This window comes from Giraffa tippelskirchi, chromosome 13 (genome assembly GCF_054371585.1).
Source record: "Giraffa tippelskirchi isolate mGirTip1 chromosome 13, T2T-mGirTip1v1.2.pri, whole genome shotgun sequence".
In the NCBI taxonomy this organism is placed as follows: domain Eukaryota; kingdom Metazoa; phylum Chordata; class Mammalia; order Artiodactyla; family Giraffidae; genus Giraffa; species Giraffa tippelskirchi.
This window is the reverse complement of record NC_137287.1, coordinates 25,173,956-25,192,142: the sequence shown is the minus strand read 5'-3', so window position 1 is coordinate 25,192,142 and position 18,187 is coordinate 25,173,956. Positions and strand designations below refer to the sequence as shown.

Sequence of the window (18,187 nt, the reverse complement as noted above, 5' to 3'; positions counted from 1 at the left end):
ACCTTAAATGTCTGAAGCCAATAAAAGAAATGAAGAATTTTTTTTGAGAAAAGAAAAAATGCCCTCCTAGTTTTCACAAATTGGATCTGTGTCAGGGCACTCTTTGAATACTTAGTAGGCTGCTTACAACTCTGTCTTCGCTTCACTTCCTGCTTGCACAGGGCCTGGAGGCCAGCATGAGATGAAAGCCCAGATTCTTCTCGGGCCTTTTCTGAGTGTGTGTCTCACTCTAAGCCTGCATATGGCTTTCTCAAGAACCAGGCACACACAGAAGCTTTGAAAAGCTCTGTTCCCACCTATGTCTCTTTCCCAGCTTCTCCTTTCCCAGGCTTCTTGTTCTATTACTTGTCCCAAGTATTGTCCCTTGCTCCAGGCTGCTGAGGCCAGTACCTGCCTCCGCTTTTAAACACTTTTAGCAAAAGCCACAGAAAGGTCACCCCAGCCCTAGGAATGCTCTGAGTGAAGAAATAGGAAGCCTTTCCACCTGTGCTGCAGGCTGACACCACAATCACAGTTCTTTGAGAATAAGTTCCTCTTCTGGCACTTGCAGTCAGCACGAGAAATCTAGGTCCCCATCCTCATGGCCATGAAGCATGGAGGATGGTAGGTGGGCAATCTGAAATGCCATTGCACCCTCTTACCATAAAGCAGCAGTTTCTCTCTTCACCAAGCTTTCCCTTGGTCGTTTTAAGTTTTTGACTAGATTTCAGAGTCCCCCAAGAGCTGGTCTGAGGCTTCCCTAGTAGTCTACCGGTTAACAATCCACCAGCCAAAGCAGGGGGGGACACGGATCCCTGGTCCAGAAGATCTCACATGCTATGGAGCAGCTAAAGCGGGTGCACCACAACTATGGAGCCAGTGCTCTATAGCCCTCGAGCCACAACTACTGAAGCCCTCGAGCCGCAACTACTGAAGCCCTCAAGCCTAGAGCCCATGCTCCGCAACAAGAGAGTGGCCCCCGCTCTCTGCAACTAGAAAAAGTCCACTCACAGCAACCAAGACCAAATGCTGACAAAAAATTTTTAAAAAAAACTAAAAAAAAAAATCTGATTCTGACAGTCTTCATCATTAATTGTTTAGGGGATAGGATGATGCCCTTGGGGCTTCCCTCGTGGCTCAGATGATAAAGAATCTGCCTACAATCCAGAAGACACGGGTTCCATCCCTTGGGTTGAGAAGATCCCCTGAAGGGAATGGTTACCCACTCCAGTATTCTTGCCTGGACAATCCCATGGACAGAGGAGCCTGGTGGGCTACAGTCCATGGGGTGGCAGAGAATCAGACATGACTGAGTAACTAACATTTTCTATGTTGCCCTGGATTTCCCTATTCCACTAATTTTGGTTGCCCAGCACCTTTTAAGCACTCTTTATGTGTTTGGGGAAATTCCTATACTGTGAAGCTAAAGATCCCCAAGGTTAGGATCTTGTTTTTCCCCATCTCCCTTGCAGCCAGTAATACACTTAGATCCTAGCAAGATTAGCCCTGTATCTCAGAAATACATCAAAAAAATAAATGTATTAAGGAACACAAGGGTGCTCTCATCACTCAGGATTATATGCTTAGCACTGGCTCAGCATGAACTGTAATCCTAAATATCCTATTTCATAACACTGTTCAGGCCCCAAGAATGTTCTCCTCACTTCTTGCCCTAAAATCTCTAAACAAAAGGCAACAGTATTTGAATCTCACAAAGGTTTGTGGGGAGTGGCCTCTGCCGCTATTGCAGACAGACACCTCTTCAGAGGATTCAAAGAACTTGAGCACTGGAAACACTTATGTGAGAGAAAGGACAAATTAATTAACTTCTTAATTAACTTCTTCTCAAGTAGCATGTGCGCCTGTGCAATAGATTCTAGCATAAGAAGCATCACTTTCCAGCAGTGCTGAACATCCATTTTTCTGTTGCTCTTCATGTTCCTGCTTGTTTCTGAGGAACATTTTGCAGTTTAAGCAGATCATGTGTGCTTAGTTGATCAGTTATGTTTGGCTTTTTGCAGCCCCATGGACTGTAGTCTGCCAGGCTCCTCTGTCCATGGGAATTTTCAGGCAAGAATACTGGAGTGGGTTGCCATTTCCTCCTCCAGGGGATCTTCCTGACCCAGCGATCAAACCTCCGATCAAACCTCCGTCTCCCGCACTGGCAGGTGGATTCTTTACTACTGAGCCTAAGTAGATCATATCACTTTCTAATTTGTATATACGAGATTCAGAATTTCTAAGTGGATAGAAATTTCTATTCTTCTTCACATAAGAAGTATAAAGTGATACCAATTCCTTATATTATCAACTAGATTGACAGTGAATACCAGGCAAAAAGTCATGTAATAGAAATACTACTTAATAATGAAATATTACATAATAAAACTTTTTGTGTTTGGTTTTCGGGCCGCAATGAGTCTTAGGGATTTTTTTTTTTTTTTTTTTTTGAGTTGGGGCTTTCAAACTCTCAGTTGCAGCTTGTGGAATCTAGTTTCCTGACCAGGGATCGAACCAAGGCCCGCTACATTAGGAACTTAGAGTCTCAGCCACTGGACCATCTGGGAAGTCCCCAGTAAGACTGTTTATAAAATTGTTTTCAAAATAGTGAACTAAAATTTCTCAGATTTAAACAACTTTGATTTAAAACTTTGATATTCAATACTTATATAATTTGTATTTTGCCCTGTAACTTTAATACTTTTGAATACTTTAGAAAAGCAACTTCATTAAGGCTTTACAGCTTTAACACTTTTTTTATTTTAATATTTATTTACTTTATATTTTCTATGAAAACATACTCAAATTCTTATATTTTGAAACTAGTTACACTTTTTTGTCTTTTGGATCATTACAGCCTGTAGAATATAAATTATACAAAAACTTTTACTATAACATATTTAGTGATTTTATGAAAAATGAAGGGAAATAATCTTTATGGAACATATAACAATTTATAAACTATGAATGTCTTTCTTTCTCATCCAAATATTGCTGTCCCATCATCTTGCTAAGGATATATGCAATAGTTCAGTTTTTGACATTCTGCCAACTTCATCATATAAAACCAAATTTACTTGGGGTTTCGCTCTTATGAAGCTGTCAAGATACAAGAGAATATACTTTACTAAACATCTTGTTAGCTTGACTTATTCCTTTTAAATACATAGACATATGACATACAGGCCTCATTTTGAACTCTGGCCCTGGCACAGGCTGCTTGCAGCAAGAGTGTGAAGCCCTGATCCAATAGAAGAGCACTTCTCAACCTGAGGTGATGTTGCCCTGCAGGAGAATTTAGTAAAGTCTGGAGACATTTTTGCTTGTCTCAATTGGCATGTAATGTAGGGTGTGGAGGCCAAGAATGCTGCTAACACTCTACATTGCACAAGATAGGCACTACCATACACACATACCAAAGAATTATCCTGCCCAAAATGTTAAAGTGCCAAGCTTAATAGGTCCTGCATGAGAGGATAATATGAAGGAATTCAGTGTGGAACTGATGCTAATAAGGGTGGTAGAAACCTCAAGCTTCTAGAACCTCGAGTAGGAGCAAAGAACTCAGGAGCTGAGTTTTCCAATGGAATGGGCCAGAGGTGTAATGAAGATGCCATCTCTGACTGAAAGCCTCCAAACTAATTCTCCAGCCCTACCAGAGATTCTGAGTTACCTTATACCCTGCAATAATTTAAACTAGCTAGAGTGATTTCTGTTTTCTGGCAACTAAAAGTACTAATAAAGCACATAGTGCTGTACCCCAGAAACTAACAAAACACTGTAAGTCAACTATACTTCAATTTCTTAAAAGAAAATTTTTTTTAAGCAGGTAGGATCAGTTATCCCAGCCCTCCTCTGACAGATGACAAGATTAATTCCCAAGAAGTTGCAGAATAGATTCATGAAATAGCTGCAAGTAGGGCTATATTAGTCTGCCTACAAGTGACTAGAATTTAGTTCAAATCAGTAAATTTTAGCTTCATAAATTTATTTTAAATACACTAAATTTAAATTTAATTGAAACTAGTACTTAAAAAAAAGTTAACAGTGGAGACTGTTACTCCTTGCTCACAGAATACAAACACGGGTAGGGCAGGGCAGCACTGTCTCAGGAACAGCTGGAAGCAAGAGCCAGTCACCGTGAGGACCTGATGCATCGTCTGCTCATGGACATTCCTCTGTTGTCGCTCCAAGTGTCTTTCTCCACACAGCAAAAATCATCACAATCAGCAACACTCTTATCATTTCCACCCTTTTAAAGAGGCAAACCTCACATCTTCCAGGTTCAAAATATCCTAATGTATCTTCTACCTGTTTGAGGCAGGTGACTCACCTAAGGACTATGTCAGGGGGCTGGGGTGTGGGGGTGTTTAAGAGCCATGTGCATGCATGGAAAGGGTTGTGGGGATCAATGGAAAAAGACACATGGAGAACTGGGGGTCAGATACTCTCCTGACATCCACTCAAAGAATGATAATCCCTTTTATTCTGCCTACCACCCATTTCCTTTTTGTAACTTAAAAAGCCCTTACTAAATTTCAGAGACTGCTCTAATGCTTATTGTACACAATTCACTTGAACAGCTCTAATTACCATCCCATTACTTAACAAGCATTACATTTAATCTTCGTGACCACCACAGGGGGCAGTACTATCACTCCTATGTTAAAGATGAAGAAACTGATACAGCAAGGAATGGCATTTGGCCCAAGATCACATGGCATGTGTGTGACTGAGACTAACATTTCTTAAGTCCATTCTATTAACCAGCTTTCTGTACTGCCTCCTTTAGCTTATTTTCTGTGTGGTCTTCAGCATGCTGCAGTACATGGGATCACAAAGAGTCACAACTGAGCAACTGAACGACAACAAAGCATTTAAATCTTGACTTTGCCACTCACTCTCTAGCATCTTGAATAAAATGGCACAGCTCTGTGCTTTACTTTTTTTCACCTGAAAAACTGGACCCAACAGTAGTAGCCATAACGCATAACTGTTAAGATGAAATGAAATACCTGTAAAGCTCTTAGTTCCATGCCTGGCATATAGTAGTAACTAACCAACACTAAGAACTACTCTTAGCCTTACTAATACCCAGGTGATGCAAAGCTAAAGAATCCGCCTGCCAATGCAGGAGATGCAAGAGATGCAGATTCAATCCCTGGGTCAGGAAGATCCCCTGGAGTAGGAAATGGCAACTCACTCCAGTATTCTTGCTAGGAGAATCCCATGGATAGAGAAGCCTTTCGTGCTGCAGCCCATGGGGTTGCAGAATTAGACACGACTTAGCAACTGAACAACAAATCTTCAGAAAGAGTGTAACATGTTTCTTCGGAAGGAAGTTTTATGATGTGACATTTAAGCTGGATTCTGGGAACACCTTTGGGGAAAAGGTATTCCAGATAGGGTGAGCCATATCCAAGGGCTTAGAGATGCGCACATACAGGGGAGATTTAGAGCCCCGGATTAGATTGTCCCTATATTAAAACTGAAACAATTGGTATTAGCTATTTTGGGAAGCAATGAATTAGACTGGGAAGCCAAGAATCAGATTTTGGGTTTCCCAGAGCTTGCTTTCTTCTGGGTCAGAAGTGGAAAGCAAACTTCCTAGTCTGGGGTAAAGGAAAAGTCATCTCAGATGTTGACCTGACCAAGTTAAACTGTTAATTCTGACTTGCCCAGAGAACTGAGTACTCTTCTATCTACCCAAGTTACCCCAAAGCAAGGCAGAACAGCCTCTAAATGAGGACTCAGCATGCACTAGCATGGACACAGATGTGCTGCTAAATTGTAGAGGGTCTCCTTGGCAATGGTTTTGACTTTTTGAATTACAAATTTCTTTCAGACTGTGATCAAAGGCTCTGTGCTGTATGGAATGTCTTTCAAAAAAAAAAAAGATAATAGGTATCAAAGTTTGTCTGCCTGACATCTACAGATTCCAGGTTAACCCAGGGCCTGCGAAGGTGCTGGGGCCCCCTTATAACACTGACTCAAAGTGCATCTGGTGGGTTCAAATAATCCAGGCGCTGTCCCCGGTCTCTGCCTTCCAGCAGCAGTAGCACATTAAGAGTGCAGGCTGGGTTCATGTCACAGGAAAGTCATCCTGCCAGCAGGAACCTAAACAGTCTCCAGAACCTCAACTCCAGTACATAGTCCCAGGTCATGATACAACTCTTACTGGGTCTCAGAAACAGACTAAGGCCATCTGCTTCCTCCCCAGCATACAGAACATGTGCTGTTAAATTCATTAACAGGTCTCCCAATTTTTCCCACCCTTGTTCATTTTAAAAGACACAGGATCCCTATTAATGGCAAATGGGGCCATTTTCTTGTCCTCATTTTAGTATTTGAAGTCAACGCCAAGTATATTCGATCAACACGTACTTCCTGAGGGGCTTCTCTGGTGGCCCTAGTGATACAGAAACCTCCTGCCAACACAGGAGACGTTAAGCGACTTAGGTCTGATCTCTTGGTCAGGAAGACCCCCTGGAGAAGGAAATAGCAACCCACTCCAGTCTTCTTGCCTGGGACAAGAGTATCCCAGGGACAGAGGTGCCTGGCAGGCTAGTCCATAGGGTCACAAGGAGACACGACTGAAGCAACTTAGCACACGGTGTACTTACTAAGGTATCCCCTGTGTGCCATTATCAGGCAGACCAGACAACAGTAAACAAAACACGGCGTCCATCTACTTAAGAGCTTACAAACTTGGCATTTAAGAGAAATAACCAACAGCTCTTGAGTCCTCTGGACTAAATTTCTGTGTCTAACAAATACAGCTGTAAAACATCAAGTGCCCAGTACTATTTTACATAACCTCACCTTTCCCTCAATTAAGGTAGATTTTTTCCTTTACCCCCAATGTACAGATAAGGAAATCAAGGTTATTTGGTAGAAAAGCAGACCTCAATCCTGATCTGTTGAGCCCTCCAAACTCATGCTAACTACTCACGACCTTCCAAATATCAGAGGCCCCAAACCTAGACATGCCTCTCAACTTGCTTTTTAGTGAGGCCTACCACATGCGGTTGGGCTTCCTAAGTGGTGCTAGTGGTAAAGAACACTCCTGCTAACGCAAGAGACATTAAGAGACCCAGGTTCAATCAGTGTCGGGAGGATCCTCTTGAGGACGGCATGGCAACCCACTCCAGTATTCTTGCCTTGAGAATCCCATGGACAGAGGAGCCTGGAGGGCTATAGTCCAGAGTCACAGTCAGACATGACTGAAGCAACTTAGCACACACACTGTAATGTGGTTACCGGGCCCATCTCTACAGCCCACCCAAGGACTGTTTCCCACCTCTTACACTATGCCCTCCCTTCAGGAAGTTACTGAGTAACCACATGAGGTTAAATCCTCTTTCCCCAAGAACAAGTTCAGAGTTGTCACTTGTCAGAGTTCACCTTACTCCAAGTCAGCAATGATTCTGCATTCCTACCCAGGAATACCAGTCCCAATTAAGATGTGCTTTAAGTGTGAATAAATGTACCATGTTGATCATTTCAGGCTTCTGAGATGGTGCTGGAGCAAATATCAACCTCAGATATGCAGATGACATCACCCTTATGGCAGAAGAGGAACTCAAGAGTCTCTTGATCAAAGTGAAAGAGAACATTCAACATTCAAAATACAAAGATAATGGCATCCAGTCCCATCACTTCATGGCAAATACATGGGGAAACAATGGAAACAGAGACAGACTAGTTTCTTGGGCTCCAAACTCACTGCAGATGGTGACTACAGCCATAAAATTAAGACAGTTGTTCCTTGGAAGGAGAAAAGCTATGACAAACCTAGACAGCGTATTAAAAAGCAGACATTACTTTACCAACAAAGGTCCAGATAGTCAAAGCTATGGTTTTTCCAGTAGTTATGTACAGATGTTGAGTTGAACCATGAAGAAAGCTGAGCACCGAAGAATTGATGCTTTTGAACTGTGGTGTTGGAGAAGACTCTTGAGAGTCCCTTGGATAGCAAGCTCAAACCAGTCAATCCTAAAGGAAATCAACCCTGAATATTCATCGGAAGGACTGACGCTGAAGCTCCAATACTTTGGTCACCTGATGCGAAGAGCTGACTCACTGGAAAAGACCCTGATGCTGGGAAAGATTGAGGACAGAAGGGGGTAACATAGGATGAGATGGTTGGATGGAAGGCATCATCGACCTAAATGGACATGTTTCAAAAAGCTTCAGGAGATGAAGGACAGGGAAGCCTGGCATGCTGCAGTCCATGAGGTCGCCGAGTCAGACATGACTGAGTGACTGAACAAGATGGTGCTAGTGGTAAATAACTTGCCAGCCAATGCAGGACACTGTTAAGAGACAGTGAGTTCTAACTCTGGGTCGGGAAGAAGCACTAGAGGGCATGGCACCCACTCCAGTATACTTGCCTGGAAAATCCTTAAAGACAGAGGAGACTGTGGCAAGCTACGTAGGGTCCATAGGGTCGCAAAAAGTCAGACAAGACTGAAGCCACTAGCACGAACACACACATCATTTTCAAAGACATTGCAAAGAGCAAAACCCCATTCCTTTTTCACATCATCTATATGGTGAAATTTTAACTTTTGAACACAAAATGTTATTTTAAGAAAAAAAAGTTTCTCTTGTTTTAATGTGGCTTCCAGAAGTTTTGAATACACATATGGCTCTCGAGATGTATACTGGACAGTACTGCTCTTACTAATTCTGCCCAGTTTCTAAATACACTTGGTAATAGGTTTACAGTACTGGTTTTTTAAAAAGAATGACATTTTATAAGCACATTCTGCTGGCATGTCCCTGATATGCCATCCAAATTTACTTTGAGTCTTAGTGAGCTGTAGAGCTCTAATATCTGCTTCCTTATGAGTACTTATGTAATCAACTATAACTGTTATCATATTTTTAGGGCATGAAATGTGTATTCTATCAAGCTAAGAATAGGAAAGGCACCACTCATTCAAGGGTTAATTTAAGACTCCAGAAGAGGCAGCTTCACCATCTGGACCCCCAACCAGAGTCAACCATCCAGGGCCAGACACACCTTCCTCTGGTGAGCCACAAGGGTGATGGTGAAAGCTAAGCCAAGTCAAAACTTTCTTGTACTTCAAGGAAACAGCATTCACCAATTAATACAAAGGCTGTACACTCCCGAAGACACTCTTGCTACTCTGCTGTACAAAGTTCAAAATGACTTAAGGAAGCACCAGAGTCCTCTGAGGCATTTTATTTGTATGTATTACATCCCTAGAAAAAGAATCCAAGGATTTTCCCTCCTGTATGTTTTCGTCTTGCTTCTTCGTGGTCCATGATGCCAGCTGAGGTTGTCAGTACAATGAAACTATGGAAAGTTAAAAAAAAAAGTTGGTAAGTTTCCCCTATGAACTGTTCAACATCGAGCTACTTCTGGTACAGAAAAATTCCAAAACTCATCAGTGTTTAACATGCGGTCCCAACGCAGCCCCCATAGGCTGGCAGTGCACAGGCATGACTCCTAGAACCAGAGACTCCAGCTATACACACACAGTCCTGGTCTCAGCTAACATGAGGCAATGCTACCTAAAAACAAAGACTGGAACTCCTCTAACTTCAGAATGTCACTTTCTGCTCTCAAGCAGACATGCAGTTTAAAGCATTAAAGCACTGATGTAAGTTGACACAACTGTTTCTGCCACTTACTGTGTGTATGATCACAGGCAAGCTATTGTACAGTTACTTGGACAAAGGGCATCCCACCTGGCCTATCTCATGGGTTACTATGGGGGTCAAGGTAAGACACAGAAAGTGTATCAACTGGGAGGCATTAAAATTAGCATCCTAATTACGATCACAAAGGACTTGGCCGTAACACTATACTGTTATATAGTAACCATGAAGTAGTGGGAGTAAATTCAACATCACCAAACGTGACTGGGTGTTTAAGTTCTTAACCACAGACCAAATGCTTGGTGTGTCAGATCAGGTTTTAAACTATTTACCAGAAGTAAATAAGTTGATAATATAACTTAGAAGAGAACTACTACCATCTTTAAGAAATCAAGGCCATGAATTGCCCAAAGCCTCACAGCTTTAAAGTAGAAAATCCAGAATTTGAACTCAGTCTCTTAACCACAGATGAAGAGTTTCAAACTGAGTTTGCCCAGAGGGCAATGGTTCGGAAGTCATTCTGGCCACCGGAGGGTATTCCTAGAGAACATGTATGAACTATATGCACCGAGCCAAAGGAGCAAACACTAAAGGGAACACAATTCTGCTCTCTCTCAGCCAGCTTCAGCTCTCACACGCCTCTCAGAAACTAAAACCTAACACATGAAGTGTGGCAACACAGGAGCTAACCCATGAGTCAAGCTGGTTGGGAATGGAGACTATTACTACTGTTATGTAAGAAATAAATAAAACGCTCATCAAACTGCATCACAGGCATCCACAGCATTAACTTTTAAATGAAGAAAATCAACTTACCCAAACTGACGGGATGGGAGCAGGTTATTCTGCCATTTTTCTAGATCTTTGAGTTGCACATCAAATCTGGGGCTGATCACTCCACACTGTAAAAAGTACAGAAAACAGTGTTCACACTTCACTAATAACAAATCAGTAACACTAAAAGGCATTTATAACTGAGCATAGAAACCAACCAACTCAACATTAAATGGGTACCTATTCTGTACAATATTCTATGTAAGTCCAATTTGAAAAATAATTAAGACTATGGCTACTTAAGAAGAAAAAGCAAACTACTAGAAACATGAACAGAAAAGGCAGAACATAAGACAACACACAGTAGTCAGCAGTGTGCATCCCTATGGCCTGCAGAGCTGTCCCGGCACAAACGGCCAGATTTTAAAGAGCTAAGAGAGCAAGTCTCAGAGCTGAATATGACACTCTTGCTCACATCTCTACTCTACAAATCACTAGCACACTCACCAAGATGCCTTGCGTGCTCAGTTGCTTCAGTCATATTCCACTCTTTGCGACCCCAATAGACTATATTCTCCAGGCAAGAATACTGAAGTGGGTTGCCATGCCCTCCTCCAGGGGCTCTTCCCCACCCAGGGATTGAACCTGCGTCTCTCTCTTACCTCTCCTGCATTGGCAGGCAGGTTCTTTACCACTAGTGTAGCCTGGGAAGACCCCAAATGCTTAACAGTAAACTAAATGAGACTACAAGATTAGAATTTGGTGAAGTCTCTGGAGCAGTTACACTTCCCACTTCCCTAGGTAGATCGAAACTGAAAATGGACCGATCAGGTCCAAGTGACCCCTGGCAGGAAGCCCACTCAGGTTCTTTTTATCACATCATCCTGGGAGCTACCACTGTCACCTGACTATCAAGGGCAATCCCACACTGGACAGAAGCAACACAGGGATACAACAAGGGAAAGCCCAAGCAAGCTACAGTGAGAGACAAAGCTTTCTGAGGCCTCTATGCTACCACATCCAAGCTTTGTGTATTCCAGTAACAAAAATCCCTTCCATTCAGCTAGCGTAATTCCAGCATATCTGCTCTCACACCACATCAATCTAAGGTATGATTAAGGCAAGAATTTTCTTAATCTAGTCTTTAAACACTACCTTATTTCCCAGCCCCATTACATTTCCACAAGAAGGAAACTGAGGCAACAATGTCTTACAAAGGAAGAAAACTGAAATTAAGAGAAACCAAAAAATAATTCAGGCATTCGGCAGGGCCTGGATTTCAACTATCTATTAGCCAGGATTTTCCAAATGATTTAAGAGTACTACAGAGTAAGGATACCACAAGTGAGTTCCATTTGGTAAACACTCTGTTCAAACTTATTTCTCAAGCTATTACGTACAGTGAATGTTCAAGAGAAACCTGGTACAGGGCACTTCTCAAACTGTGTTTTGTTTTTTTTTTTAACATCAACCGAATCTTCTGCGGGACAGCTTTAAAATGTGCTATATATAAGCTATACACAAGAATTAGTCTTCCACTGTCCTTGAGCAGGACTCAGATATATGTTTCCTAATTCTTAAAAATAGAGGGGAAAATAAACACACCTTCTTCTACTTCAACACACTGTGAGGATCAGAGTGAGAAAAGTGAATTCAAATACTTCCTTGGGATTGGAATCTAATGGTTACAATAAAATAAAACAAGACAGACCCAAAATTTCCTTCAAAAACTCTTCAAAGGCTTCATATCCAGTGATTTTCATTTAACATTAAGTATCTATCCACACAAAAAGCAAATTCACTATGTAAGAAAGCAACTTTGTAAAACAGAAAACTGTTGGACTAGGGAATGACCTTATTAATCAATCTGGCCCCTGTCACTAACCACTTTCTTGGCCCATTTGCCCTAGTGTTGGATTACAGGAACGTGCCTGCAATGTAGGAGACCCAGGCTCGATCCCTGGGTTGGGAAGATATCCTGGAGAATCCCATTGACAGAGGAACCTGGTGGGCTGTCATCTATGGGGTTGCCAGGAGTTGGACACAACTGAGCGAGTAACACTCTGGATTACAGGATCTCAGATCCCTTGCAAATCTGAAAGCTACAAATCTGAACACAGAAAGCAAAGCAGCAGCTCTGAGACCCCCAACTGGCTTATAGACTAATAGCTAGCCCCTAAATTCACGCAACCCACAGTCAAAAAAATCAGACAGATTCAGTAGATTATGCCTACAGGTCAAACTGAGAGGAAACACAGACGACCTCACAAGTTATTTACGCTAACAGGGCTACTGGCCTTGAGCCCTCCAGGATTCAAAACCAGTACCACCAGTCTCAAGCCTCCACATCTCCCTTCAGATACCTTATACTCCAAACACTAGGTCAATTCACAATTCTAACTGGAAGTTACATAAAATTTAATGATTTTAATCAATTTCCATTCTTCTTAACCTAACTAGGTAAAGCAAGCAAGACATTATCTGATTTTACAAAGGCAATTATACCACCTTAGACCATTCTGAAGATTCTAAAATGTAGAAGATAAGTCAATTCTTACCTTATTTAGCCTGCCTGTGAGGTTCACAACAATTTTCCCAGCCCTGTGATCATCAATGATTTCAAATTCGCCAATGTAACCTGTAGAACACAACTGACTGTATTAAAAAATAATTTTAGAATTAAGACAGCAATACTCAAAACAATTCACCCTGCAATTTTAAAGGGGGGATAGTTTCCTCCTTGCCTTTTCATACCTTCCCACTCCCAAAGGCTACCTAGTGTCCAGGACGTTCAACAATCCTTTACGTCCCATGGAGCTCTGAGAAGAGCTCAGGGTCCTTTCAATGACATGTTGTGGGGGTGATGTTATTATCAAGAAAGCCCATTTTAGCTGCCAAACACCTAGCAGAGCAACAGTCACAAACCTCCTCCTTTCAACAGTCCTATCCTATTCAGCATTTCTTAAACAGCATCACTTCTCCGGGACTACCCTGCCCACAGCCCAAGTCAATTGCCTTAGTTACTATGTCTGACTGCCTCTTTGTTCCCCATTTTCCCTTTCCAGGCCTCTCTCCACAGTTAATTTCTACAGGACCCATTCCATAGCATATTTATCTCAAAACATAAAACAGCAAGACACTTACCATGCTTCATCATCACTGTGAGAAATCTGACGATGACTTTGGAGCACGGCCTAATAAGGACCTGGCGTTTGCCTCTCTTTTCGGCATTGTTGATACTCTTGAGAGCATCAGCCAGGACATTCATGCGCACCATTCTGGCTGTTCAGGGAAGACGTAACAGGCGATTTACCGGCACTGCCATTAACAGGCACCCTATCATTTCCCTGCGAACACATCCTTTCCTTTCTGCCTCAATCATGTGGAAGCTTCCCCATTTCTAAGCAGACTGATTGCCCAGTAACCCCAGAAAGATGGCAACTACTAAAATAAAAACACCAGTCGTGGTAGGTTATTCAAAATGGGAGCTGATAAGCAAACTTGTGGAATTCGGCAACATCTGCACTATTAACACGGTCCTTTAAACCTAGTAACTCAGTGTCAGCCTCTTTCCAATAACCTAAAGATACTACTCAACTTTCACCTAACACCGAGAACTACTGAATTAACATAAAATGTCCGGCTCTGTGCCATCTAAAGCTATGCCCAACAGCAAGCGTACCAAAGTAATAAACTGAAACATTTCACATGTACCAGACTGGTCTCTTAGCTCAATGGGCACAAACTTCATCTAATAGTTTTGAAACTTAGTAACAGAAGCATGTCTCAAACCACAACAGTAGGGCTCCAACCTACTTCCTCCAGCTCGTGTCTTGAGAGGAAACCAGATGCGTTCCCAGCAAACCGCCACCACAGGCAGGATCCAGTTTCCCCTCCTGAGGGTCCTCATCTCCCAAGCTCCCGGCGCAACCAAAGTAATGATAAGCTGCACGGCCCACCAACTCCATAGACCTCCGGTGCTTCTCGGAGCCAACGAGCTGCCTCAACCACTAACGGGAGGTACTGGCGCCGCCGAAGGATTCGGAGCTGCCGCCCCTCCGGAACGGTCCAAAGCTCCCTGTTCCCAAGGGCTGCGGCCTGCGCCCCAGAGGCCGGGCTCTCCGGAGTGCAAAGCATGGGATAGCCGGGCATGACTCTCCCCTCTGCCTGCCCAGACCCTCGCAAGGCTAGCATCTCCGGCCCAGGAGGCCTCCGACATCCTCGCAGGAAATGGAGCGCGACTCCCACTCCACAGGATGACACCGATAACCGACGGATGATGTTGGATAGCTAAGAGAGAGATACTCACCGGCACGGAAAGATGGCGGAAAGAGGACGGGAGGGGCGAGCGCCCGGAATTATGGGTTACGGGTCTGGCTATCGCGAGACTTAAAAAACCCCGCCAAAAACAAATAAAAAAGGATTGCCTAAAGGAAGGAGGCGGGTGAAGGGGCGGAGCCTCCTCCGGGGTAGATAGTAGAGAGTCGATGGCATCGAACATCCCCGGCGAGGCATGGGACAGTCAGCTGGCGAGAGGTGCGGCGTTTGCGTAATTTTCAACTCCTTTCTAGCAGCTAATCGGTAAAAACGAAAAACTGACGAGGGCCTAGATATTTACTAATTTTTGTTGCAGTAGCTGTTGACTATTTAGAATGAATTTTGATACGTGCGTATTTACAGTATCTCTGGAAGGACCCACAAGAAATCGGCAATTGCCTCTGGGAAGGGCGTTAGAAACTGGGATGGGAGTCATGCTTTTCTCCCTATTTTTCTTGCTTGGTCGCTAAGTCGTGTCGGACTGTTTGTGACCCTATGGACTGTAGCCGGCAAGACTCCTCTGTTCATGGGGTTTCTCAGGCAAAGATGGGTGAGTTGCCATTTCCTTCTCCAGGGGATCTTCCCCATCCAGGAACCGAACACGGGTTTCCTGCGTTGGCGAATTCTTCACCACTGAGCCACCAGGGTAGAGCTTTCTCCCTGTACAATTTCTGTTTTTTGAAATTTGTTTATACTTTTTCAAAACAATAAAAAAAATATTTTTCTTAATTGATGCTTCCTTTTTGACTCTCCCTAATTACTGGAGTTCCAGACTTTTCTTTCAAGTTCTGAAATACAGACACAGTTGGAAAGAAAGCCACAAATGTTTTGAAATAAAAGCTCGGCCTCTTAAAGGTTGTTGCAAGGGTCAGAAGAGATAATGGTGACAAAGAGCTCGCAAAATGTCTCGCACGCATTAAATAAATGCTCAGTAGTTACTGCTTTGGCTCGAGGTCCGGCTGCCTGGGTGGCAGGGAATTCTGGCGCCGCCCTCTCTGGAGCTGAGTGACCTCAGGCTAAGTTTCTGCTCTGGACTTAACTTCCTCACCGCTTTCACCCTTACCCTCCCTTCTTAGCCATCCCTGTGTTTCCCACAAGGCTGCCAGAATGATCGTTTTAAAACTTGTCAGACCTCGGACTCTCCAAGGATTCCTGTCAGTAAAATCCAGATTCCTTACAAAAACTTACAAGGTCCTCCTTGTAGCATCTGTCTCCTTGCATAGGAACACCATCCCTCAGCGATCTCCCTGGCTGGCTTTTCTTCAGATACTCCAAACACACTCTGCCTCAGGGCCTTTGCGTTTGCTTTTCCCTTTAACTTGACTTTTCCTCCCCAGTTTGTCAGGTCTCTGTTCAATCACACAGCCTCCTCCTCATCCTCCCCGCCCCCCAATCTCATTGCCCTGTTTAACTTTTCTCCATAGGGTTTACTGCCTGAGATATTGGAAGTGTATTTACTGTCTGTCTCCGTTAAGCAGGCAGGGATATGGTTGGCTTTGTTCACCACTGTACCCACAGCTTCTAGATAAGTTAACTCGACACAGTAGGTCCCTGATACATATGTGATGAATAAATGAATGGGCAAATCAGTTTCCCCATCTGTAAAAGGGAATGATATACTAATTACTCAAAGTTGCTGTGAAGATAAATGAAATAATCCAGATAAAAAACCAGCATTTGTTATTAGCATCACAGCCCACCTCACCCACCGTCACCACTTCTCCAATCTTAAGTGAACCTCGAGGAGAGCCAAGCTCCCAACATCTCAGGGGTATAGAATTCTCTGATTGTAACTTACAAAAAAGGCATTGGCTCTTCTAAGAAACATTTATTTTAAGAACTGGTTGCCTGAATGCAAGATGTTGACTAAAACTGTGGTACTCAACTTGAGGGACTTAGCAACAGTGGGGAGTTAATAAACCCACTCTCCCTCAAGCCTCCATCAATAGAAAACGAGTGCCACTCACTCTCTTTATTCACTTCATTCTTTCGTCCCTTCATTCAGCAAACATCTAATGAGTGCCTATCGTGTGCCAGTTGTAGCAGGTGACAGGACAAACATCAGTTCCGGGCCTTAAGAGGTGCAGGTCCTAGCAGAGACAAATCTCTAAATAACAATACCAGGCAATGTGCTGTTTCCATGCCAATATGAAGCACTGTGGGAATGGAGAGGTGGCCTGAGAAGTTGCTAAAGCTTTGCCAGGAGGAAGTGCCATTTGATCTGTGTCTGAAGGCTTCTAACAGCTACTAATTCCTAACTGCCACCAAGTGCTTCCTGTAAATTAACTCTGAATCCTCAAAACAACACATGGAGTTACATAATGCCCCTTTGAGATCTATATTATCCGCACCTCACAAATGAGGAAGCAAACTAAATTCAGTCTTAAATTAACTCAGTCTTAAAATTTTGCTGTAGGTTAAAAAGTCAAAGAAAGTGGTCATGTATAAACTACTTGGGGTTTTATTCCCAAACATTAGGAAGGGTGTGTGGCCTATGGATTTTTGAATGGCTCTAAGAGCTAGGGACTTCCCTCATAGCTCAGCTGGTCTGAGATGCAGACCTCAGTTCAATTCCTGGGCCCAGAAGATCCACTGGAGAAGGGATAGGCTACCCACTCCAGTCTTCTTGGGCTTCCCTTGTGGCTCAGCTGGTCAAGAATCCACCTGCAATGCAGGAGACCTGGGTTCGATCCCTGGGTTGGGAAGATCCTCTTGAGAAGGGAATGGTTAACCACTCCAGTATTCTGGCCTGGAGAATTCCATGGACTGTATAGTCCATGGGGTCGCAAAGAGTCTGACACAACTGAGCGACTTTCACTTTCACTTTGAAGAGCTAGGAGGGCATATAAGGCATATAAAGATAGACAGAAATCTTCGAATGGTTGGGACTGGGGGAAGGGGAGAGGAGTGGAAACGGAGCAGAAGACTGTGTATAAATCGCCTCTTGACATCCTGTCAATTCTGGAATAAGTCTGCTAGAGGTGGTGCAAAGAAGCTTGAAAGGGGACTTGTGCTGTGCCCAGAGCTGGCGCAGTAGTATCCAAGCTGGCCTGGAGAGTCATCACAGCTGCATGTGGCTGCATTCCAGAGCACTGGGTAACCAAGAGACCTATGGTGACTGGACAGAAACTTCCCTTTTCTGGACATCAAGCTTCCAGGAGGCTTCAAGGAAGGATCCATACATTTGGCAGGGAGGGAAAGCAAGAGGTTTGACATTGAATCTGTTCCCAGGACCCACAAAGAATAGTGAGACCCAATGATAAAACACCCAATTTGGGCTCTTTTAAAGAAATTCTAAGTGCAAACAAGTCACCCACCAATTACTGAGCACGTCAGGTACCAAATTCTGAGCTAGGTCCTAGGGTAGAGGTTCATGGGAAGCCCTCTCTCCTGCATCCTTCTGCTGCCTGACCTCCCAGCCACACTCTCACATACCACCTTTGGCCATCACTTATTCATTTTATCTCCTTTTCCATCTAGGGTGGTG

At 43.4% G+C, this 18,187-nt stretch overlaps 1 protein-coding gene and 1 long non-coding RNA gene across 3 annotated transcripts; both read right to left on the bottom strand.

Moving 5' to 3' along the window:
- Positions 1-2,715: 2,715 nt before the first annotated feature.
- Positions 2,716-6,622, bottom strand: LOC145532081 (uncharacterized). The gene is made up of 2 exons (XR_014072969.1): positions 6,463-6,622; positions 2,716-5,158 (listed from the first exon to the last, which is right to left on the bottom strand). It is a non-coding gene; the product is annotated as an uncharacterized LOC145532081 (long non-coding RNA).
- Positions 6,623-9,174: 2,552 nt separating this feature from the next.
- Positions 9,175-14,812, bottom strand: RPS15A (ribosomal protein S15a). 2 transcript variants are annotated; one of them, XM_081556408.1, is made up of 5 exons: positions 14,693-14,812; positions 13,528-13,665; positions 12,942-13,021; positions 10,426-10,511; positions 9,175-9,304 (listed from the first exon to the last, which is right to left on the bottom strand). In XM_081556408.1, exons 2-5 carry the CDS (start codon positions 13,658-13,660, stop codon positions 9,211-9,213), a joined length of 393 nt encoding a protein of 130 aa, XP_081412534.1. In that variant the 5' UTR covers positions 13,661-13,665; positions 14,693-14,812; the 3' UTR covers positions 9,175-9,210. The 2 variants fall into 2 exon arrangements, with proteins under 2 accessions (XP_081412534.1, XP_081412533.1); XM_081556407.1 differs by having other exon boundaries at positions 14,200-14,717.
- Between the last annotated feature and the right edge of the window lie 3,375 nt (positions 14,813-18,187).